The sequence below is a fragment of the Alligator sinensis genome, unplaced genomic scaffold (assembly GCF_000455745.1).
Source record: "Alligator sinensis unplaced genomic scaffold, ASM45574v1 scaffold97_1, whole genome shotgun sequence".
NCBI lineage: Eukaryota > Metazoa > Chordata > Crocodylia > Alligatoridae > Alligator > Alligator sinensis.
This window is the reverse complement of record NW_005841921.1, coordinates 2,649,149-2,657,916: the sequence shown is the minus strand read 5'-3', so window position 1 is coordinate 2,657,916 and position 8,768 is coordinate 2,649,149. Positions and strand designations below refer to the sequence as shown.

Sequence of the window (8,768 nt, the reverse complement as noted above, 5' to 3'; positions counted from 1 at the left end):
AACCCCAACACTGTAGTAGGTAGTACAATGGGGCTGACTTTATTAGAAGAGAAAAAAGCTAGATCTACATCTGCAGTAATTTAACTGTGGGTAAGATCTACCTCAAATGATTCCATTGCACTGAACTAAAATATCATTGCTGAATTTCAATGACAGGAGAAGTCATTCTCTGTACACAGGAGCTATCATTCAACTCTTGGGGCACATTCCCACATGCAGGGGCATACACTTGAGCAGCAAAAAGTAGTTGCAGCACAAATTGAAGCCACTTATTTTTGTCCCAGTGCACAATCCTACATGTGGCAAAAAGCCCCGCTTTGGGGAAACTGCCATTTCCCCTCTCCTCCAGAATGCTGGAGGAGCCGGAGTGGAACTAGAAAGGAGATGCTCTGGCCAGCAGCCTGAGCACCTCCGAGAAGGACTGAACCTCTGGACGCACCAGTGGTGTGTGCCGTATTGCTTTTCTTGACAGTGGTTTTTTGTTTTGTTTTTTTGCTACTGGGACTTCCCCGTAGCAAATTTTGCCCCCACACTGCAAATTTGCAGCACACGGCAGTTTAACATGCCAGATGTGCAGTTTGAGGCCTGACCAGCTGCACATGCCTGCATGTCTGGATCCAGTCTAGAAGAGCAAATTGAGAGGCACTATTCATAAGACAAGTACTGCTGCAGTATAGAATTTAAAAACACCCCAAAACATGAAACAAAACTAATGTGTCACTTTTAACATTTTAGAACAGGAGTGGGCAAAATGCAGACCACCAGGCCATTCTATCTGGCCTGCAGGGCCCCTAAAAATTTTAGAAAATTAATACGTATCTGCCCCCGACTGCCTGTCACATGGCCCTTGATGGCTTGCCAAAACTCAGTAAGCAGCCCTCTGCCCAAAATAATTGCCCGCCTCTGTTTGAGAAACACACATAGGAGCAGCCAAAATTACTGTACTGAGCAGGAGGGCGTAAAATGGGTGCCAGTTGACTCCCAACCCCTCCTTACTGCCTTCCTGAAGTACCTTCCTTGCCCAGAAACTGCATGGGAGAGCCCACAGCTCTCCCCTGTAAGCTCTTGTAGGTAGGAACTATCAACCACTGTCTTTATCTACCATTGTATTATGGATTGGATAACAAATCATAGATATTACTGTAAAATATGTGATTAATAATAAACAATGATATGGGATTTGATCACTGGTCCAACAGGGGCTAGTACAATCTTTGCCACCAGAAGCTTGGGAATAGGATTAGGGACACAAACTTAATTTATAACTCATGCTTAAACACTAATGATATTATCTAACATATAGTTTTTATCTTTTCCAGACAGCACAGACAGTACTACTCGTGGTTGCTGTCTTCTTGATCTCCTGGCTGCCACATCACATCATCACCATGTGGGCAGAGTTTGGGCAATTTCCACTGAACAATATCTCCTTCACCTTTCGCATCATCTCTCACTGCTTAGCATATGGGAACTCTTGCATTAACCCTATCATCTATGCGTTCCTCTCTGAGAACTTCCGCAAGGCTTGTCGGCAAGTCTTCACCTGCAAGTTCCTCCTGCAGCCAGCTACTGCTGAGAAGCTGGTGAGAATACGCATGGAGAACTTCTCCACCACCCATTCAACAACTAATGTGTGAACTGGGCATACAAATAAGAATCTCTTTCAGAAGAAATTAAAGTTAAAAAAAAGAATAAAAAAATCTGACTCCTACTGATTTAATTCAAGATTAGTATGTGCTTTGTAAGAATAACTCATTCATTATATCAGTGGCATCGCAGGAGTCAGCCCTCCAAAAAGCTGTTGAGAACAGTTCACAGAGCTGGTTGTCATGGCCTATTAAACACTGGATTCTGTAAACCTGTGGAACTTGGATATCCTAGTGATGGGTTCTATGAAGTCTTTGGTATCTGTAAATCCCTATAAAGATGTTGAGACAGAAGTTTATATAGAAGATAGTTTAATCAGAAAGGAAACAACATGGACCTGTGTTGTAAAAAAAGCTGTCAGTGATTAGGTTAAATGCAAGTGGAAATGTAATACTTGGAGAAATTATTTGTAGTAGTTAAGGAAGAGCCTTGAAGTGTTCAGTGATATTGTGTCTTAACTAATGTCAGGGCATTAGTGTTTCTAGGTTGTGTCGGTTGGGCTTATTTTTAATTCATTAGCTTTGATTAGGTCTTCCTGTTTCACAAAGGATTTCCTTAAGAAGAGCAGGAGAAACATGCATGACCTTAACCACAATTTGCTCTTAGAGATCTAAGCATTTCCATTTGGCATCTCCTTATTGCCTTCATACTTCTGGGATTGAATGCTAGTGTTCACCTGAATGCAACTGATAATATTAATTATTGCCTCTAGTACTGGTCTATATGAATGAGAGAGATTTGCTAAGCACTCTTCCATAAAGGGCAAAGCTACTGCAGCCTCTCTTTCATTTACTTTGTGGCAGAAGTGCACACACAATAGTTTATTCACCCATAGCCGTTGTGCCAGTCTCTCTCTCTTTAAAGGTATTGCATAGAAATAATTTTGTTGGTACATGTACTATAAAGAATGTATACCCAAATGCTTTTATTGGACAGTGTGTCACTTGAAATTAAGAGAAAAGGCCTCATTTTATAGAATTGTACCACAGTCACTATTTGATTGGATCATCCAAACTGAGCACTACTGATAAGAGCTGCTATTTGTAAACATACAAAAGTGTCACTAGTTCATTCTGTAAAATTGGTTGGAACAATCTTATTTGTCACTGTTATGTAATTATGTCATTTGACAGTACTGCATTAAAATACTGTGTGCAGCAATTCAGACTGAGCTAGGATAAACTGACTCACATGCAATGATCTGCTACTGAAGGGATTCATGAAGTTTGACCAATGGTCTCATAAATGTTCTAAATTATCACAGTCTATTAAAGTTTCATCAATTAATGATTTATAAAGGATTAAATAATCATCCCAGAGGCTACTAAGTTACTAACAACCATGTATAATAGTTTAAACTGTTTTGCTTGCAGTCATCTATAATATATACACCACTCATGTTATAAGTAAGCTGTAGACATCTATCAATCATTTAAGCCTGTACTATTTATAAACAGTTTTTACCCTCATAATAACCAAGATTCAAATATCCTTTATGAACCTAGTATAATCAGAAGCCTCCAATAGAAAACATGCAGGTTTTAAAAAATTTCCCTCCACATAAAAATCTCTCTCTCATCTGTATTGGATGGAATATACTGTTCTTATTACCTTTGTGGACTATTGATATCAATGTGTAATGATTAGAAGACAGCAGTCTACCAATTTGAATACAAGACTAGAAGTCAGGAATTAACATCTATGTAACCAAATCAAGCAGAGTCTGTGTGGCTCACTTTGCCCTCCATGGGCTTGACCCCCCCCAAGCATGCATATGCAGGGGCACACATTTCCTGCTAGAAAAACAGCATGCCTTGATTCCAAAACACCATACTAGTTTTGTGTGTACAAGGTCAGCTCCACCTGCTCAGGTGGCAGGCATAGCCATTAAATCTAAGCAGTCAAAAATATTCTGGTAGACTGTTAGCACGTACATGCATAGGCTAATGCAATGGAATGCTGAGACATAACTTCTTTAACAACTGTAACTGTTGTCCTATATCAGAAACACTTACCCACCTCTGGAAAGAGGCAATCATATCCTGAAATACTCTCTCAGTGAATCTTTTATTATGGACCATAACAGAGACCTGGACTCTAACTGTATGTTGTTTTTTGTTTGCCAAGACTTGTTTTCAAGCTGAAGAACAAACATGCTGCTTCCCTCTCATTGTTCCCTCCCAGTTGACCAAATTTATGCTGCAGACTAGGCCTCAGCAATTGATTTCAGTAAATCCAGTGGCAGAATCAGAGGGTCTGATTCGCTTAGTGCTTTGAGTAATACAAAAAACTAGAACTCTTGGTTCCAAAGTGATACCTTTTATTAGACAAACTGGAGAATCAGAAAAAATTGTCCTTTTCTGCAAGCTTTCAGGATCCAAGTCCCTTCATCAGGCTTTGGGAAAAGTATAGATGGTACAAGATAGTAAAAAGTGATAAACTGCCTGAGCTGGCTGTAGATAACAGAGGACTACAGAACAGACAAGGAAATAAAGCTATTTTAAGGAAGTTGAAATGAGAGGTTTCAGTGCACAACCTCCGACTGGAATTAATATGAGGTTGCTAGTATACGAGTAGCATTCATGCAGAAGCCACTTGAAAATATTAATACTCCTTTAGTCCATTCCATAAATTATGCCCAAAAGGTTCCTCCTGCACACTGCCATGGATCTTTGGTATTGTTTCTTCCTATGCACATATACAGACAAAAATTTGCAATTAACTTCACAGTGGACGACAAGCAGCACATAATGCTTAATGTAGTCAAAATACAAGGGTCCCCAGGTTCTTTTACTGCATTGCTATTCCAGTTCTCTTTACCAACTGGGAATAAAAGAAATCTTCCAACTATACCGCTACAGCCTGAAGATTCCCCACAACATTCTTCTCACTGCTGTAACATGAATAGATTACTAGTGTCCAACATCTAGTTTTCATTACAGACTTTATTCTAAAGGCTGTCATGAAAGATGTTACATCTCAGCTGTGTGTTCTTGGGAACCCTGGCACAGGATGCAGTCTGTCTGATTCACCCCCCCTCCCTCCCCTCCTCTACATAAATGAAACTGGTTAAGATGCAGTGAGAGAGACACCTAAGACCCTCCAGGTAAGGGTGACAAGAGTGAAACTGCCCTAGGTCTCATTTGTATCCGAGATGGAACCAGATGACCATTCGTTTACATGAGAGATGGAGAACAGAAAGCCTGAAGCAGAGACTGCAGTGAATTCTGGGACCAGAGAAGCAGGGGAGCACTGCATGATGGGGAATCTGTGCTCCAAATGCTAATCAACCCATGTTCACACACACCCAGCTCAGCATTTATCAGACCAGTTCTAATCTGGATTTACTAAGGACTTTCCCCCGCCCAGACACACACACACCTCTAAGTTTAATAGGCATCTCGGGCTGTACATTCCCTGGTCCCACTATGGGAGGCCTATTTAAACTTGATTGACTAAAGCTCGGTTGCCGGGTTAGGGAATGCTGAAGCAAGAGACTGAGTCAGAGCGGGTATGGGCAACATTTGAACAATGGTTAAGGGTTCATCACAGCGTCCAGCCCGTTGGAGCCCTAATCACAGGTGTTGTCATGCTTTTCCTGAGACGACTGGTGGAAGTCCTCACCACAAAAGGTTATGAGCACCCCAATAATTATCTTAAGTCTGTTAAAAGACTATAGTAAGATCTGGAAAAGTCATGCTAAGCTGAGGCTTGTGCACAAGTAAAAATCCAAAATCCTGATGCTGCAAGCTATCTATTGTTTCTGAAGAAACCACGAGATATCCCATCAGTATATCTGCTATCCATAGGAATTTCAAGATGGCTCCCAAGTATTTGGTTACTCCCTAATCTTGTGTGTTTCCTGATTATCAATCAGTTTCTTGAGATGTTCCAAACCAGATAACCCCTTGTCAATAGAAAAGACAAGGATTTACACAATTGAGGATGCTTCGAAGCAGCTGAACTGAGGGTATAAAAATCTGTAAACAGTGTGGGTCCTTCAAGAAAGAAGAAAACTCCTGTGCTGACACCATCCCGTCATTCTTGGAACGCTGGAAGAACAGATCATTTCGTTTCAAGGACTGTGTTAGGAATTTTACCCGTCAGCTTTGAGACTCGAGTACCTTGGACCGGTGAGATCCCAGCTCTCTCTCTCTAGGCATACATTTCTGAACCTGAACTGTATTAGTTAAGCTTGAGCTAAGTTTCCCCAAATACTTAGTGAAACCAGAGTAGTATTGTAATTGCTTGTGTTTTTCCTTTGCATGTCTATTACTACTAGTATATAGTTATGCACAATTTCCCTTGCAAAAAAATAACAGAAATATCCCACTCTGATCTTTTCAGTAATTAGTCTTTTGACCATATTAGCACTTTCCACACCCCTGAGTTGACAGAGGGGATATAAGCAGGTACACAGAAAGATGGATTAAGTGGTAAAGGATCTGTAATAAATCTCAGCTATGAATCAAAATTTTGTTTTCTAACACTGATGATTGACTAAAAACCCAAAAATAGGGCTTAACTTCCTTAAAAATCAGACAAGGAAGTAATGAAGCCACTCACCAGGAAACAATTCCATTCAAAAGCAATAACTTGCCCACTCACACTGCTATAGGCAGCATTCGGTCAAAGCATTTCCTTTTCAGTCCATGACATAATGCAGGGGAGTCAGAGAAGACAGACTTTGGACAAAATTGTGAAGCTGTCCTCATCCATTAAAACTTATTTTTGAGCGCAGACATGGGAGAGCTCAACACTACCTTTCACTCCCCTATTCTCCTACTCCTTCTCCTCAGACTGACACACAGTCCGTGATGCTTTTACTGCAGCTGCCTGGAGGAGGGAAGAGGAGGGAACACAGAATCTACAATGGTTCACAAAAAATTGAGGGAGACAGTTTTGACTCCAACCCTTTTGACAAAGGAGGAGTTTTATTTAGGTGTTAAGTATCAGTGTGCCAGAGCAGGATTCATGGAACTTACATCTTATTTCCAACCATCAATAGCCTACTTGGTGACTGTGGCCAAGTTATTTCATCTCTGGGTGCCTAATGCACTATCTATGACCCCCCCTTTAAACAGTGCTTTGATCTACTTGTGAATGGCACTCTGAGAGGTACATTCTTCTCGCCAGAGATTCTCCTTACCCTAATATTTCAACAATTAAAGCCTGAATATATAATAAAAAACAAGCAAAAGAACTTTCATAAAAAAGCGTGAAAGGCCTCTCTCTTCAACCTATAAAATACTACAAATGTACTACTGGGAGGTAACCTTGGAGTACAAACTGCTTAACCAGCACTTCCCTTCCATTTTCTTTCCATTGTGTCCTAGCTCCACTTTTGAAATACCTGGTGTGTATTTCCAGGAAAAAATTTCTGAATCTGTATTGTACTGTGACATTGTAAGACCAAGGAAGATGTTTTTTCCTGCAACGTCAGAGTTCAGATAGAAGGTTAGATTATGGTCCAGAAACTTCCACTACACCTACCTGTGCTGGAGATAAACAAGCCTTAATTTACAATAGTTATATAACCTTTAACAGATATATATAACCTTTAATACACTTGAGGGAAGAGGCAACATATTTCCACAATAATTGTTATTTTAACCTTCACCTAATATTCAGTTCCTGGCTGTTGCTAATATTGTATCAGCGCAGCCAGAAGGTAAGCAAGGTAGAAACAGTGAGCTAGAAATGGGAGTCCTTTCCTAGCATCTGACACAGCAGATCACTGTGAAAACTCATGCCTCTCTGAACCAGTTTCAAGGGTGCTGCCCCGCCCTACCTTCTGCCTGACATCAGGCTAACATAGCTAGCCACCTATACTAGAACATTAATGAAATATAATTTTCAGGATTATAGTGACTACATAATCCTAACTTATTTTTTATCCAGATACATCTGATTTACATCAAATTGAATATTAATGAGCTTTGAACAAATAGATCAAAAGCAATGAAATTGAGAAAGTCAATTTCAAGCCTTCCCTAAAAGCATTTTAACTACCTGTTGCACATTACTACAATTTGATTTTGCAAAAATGTAAAGTAATTGCTACAACTGAAATGAATCAATACACCTTAGGGTCATGACGCAACGAAAAGCTTAAATTCTTTGGCTATAACATTTACATTCTGGGTCACAAACATAAGATTGCCAGTATTAAATATAACAGTAAGCCTTTAGTAGGAGCCTAAGTCTAATTCAAACACAAAATTCATTGCTGTTTGGCAGTCTGAGTCGAGTCTGTTTCAGGCAAAGGCTCATCAATGGAGGTCTTCATACCCGGGAGGCTAGTCCTTCTCCGGGCTGCAGTCTCTATCTTCCTCACCAGGTCAACATCCCACAGATGGGTCACATAACTAATTGCAGATCCAGGCTTCTGGCTACCCACACGACCAACACGCCCTACCCGATGGAGATAGTCCTGCAGGGTGTCTGGGAAGTCATAGTTGACTATCAGCTCCACGCGGCTGGTATCCAGTCCTCGGGAAGCTAAATCAGTGCAGACAAGGATGTCCTTCTCTCCCTTCTGGAAGGCAGAGAAGATACCTGCTCTCATGGCTGCAGGCATCTGGCCCTGCAGTCTCAGGTGCTTGATTTTGTGATTATCAAGGATGTAGCTGAGCCAGTTGACTGTGGGGGCCTTGTTACAGAAGACCAGAAGGGCTCCACTGGAAGGGTTCCGGACTTTGATGAGCTGCAACAGCTCAGACACTTTGTCTCTGCCTTTGATCCGGACAAATTTCTGCTGGATGTGGGGTAGGAGGCAATGCAGGCTCTGACTGATGAGCCTGACAAAGTGGCCAATGTCACTAAACTTGCTCAGCAGCCGGCTCAGGCCTCCAGGGAAGGTGGCTCCGACGACCACCAGCTGGGTTTTGACATCCCACGGATCAGCCAAATCCTGGGGCCTGCAGGTCAGGGGAGCATGCGCCAGCACCTCCTCCACCAGCTCCACAAACGTGGGGTCCAGCAGGGTGTCAGCCTCATCCAGCACCAGGCAGCTGAGCTGCTCCAGGGTCACCATCCGCTTCCGCAGCGCCTTGCACAGGGCCCCCGGCGTGGCCAGCAGCACATCCAGGGAGGGCTCCGCGCACCGCTGCCTCCTCACA

The 8,768-nt window shown here is 41.8% G+C and overlaps 2 protein-coding genes across 2 annotated transcripts in view; one reads left to right on the top strand and one right to left on the bottom strand.

Moving 5' to 3' along the window:
* LOC102370299 (galanin receptor type 1-like) overlaps positions 1–1,637 on the top strand; it is an 80,977-nt gene extending 79,340 nt beyond the window's left edge. The window contains 1 exon segment of the mRNA XM_014517693.2: positions 1,320–1,637. Within this exon segment, the coding sequence (XP_014373179.1) occupies positions 1,320–1,637 (318 nt within the window).
* A 3,964-nt stretch (positions 1,638–5,601) lies between these two features.
* DDX28 (DEAD-box helicase 28) overlaps positions 5,602–8,768 on the bottom strand; it is a 4,227-nt gene continuing 1,060 nt past the window's right edge. The window contains exon 2 of the mRNA XM_014517699.2: positions 5,602–8,762. Coding sequence (XP_014373185.1) covers positions 7,871–8,762 — 892 coding nt within the window. The 3' untranslated portion in view covers positions 5,602–7,870. The remainder of the gene's footprint in view (positions 8,763–8,768) is intronic.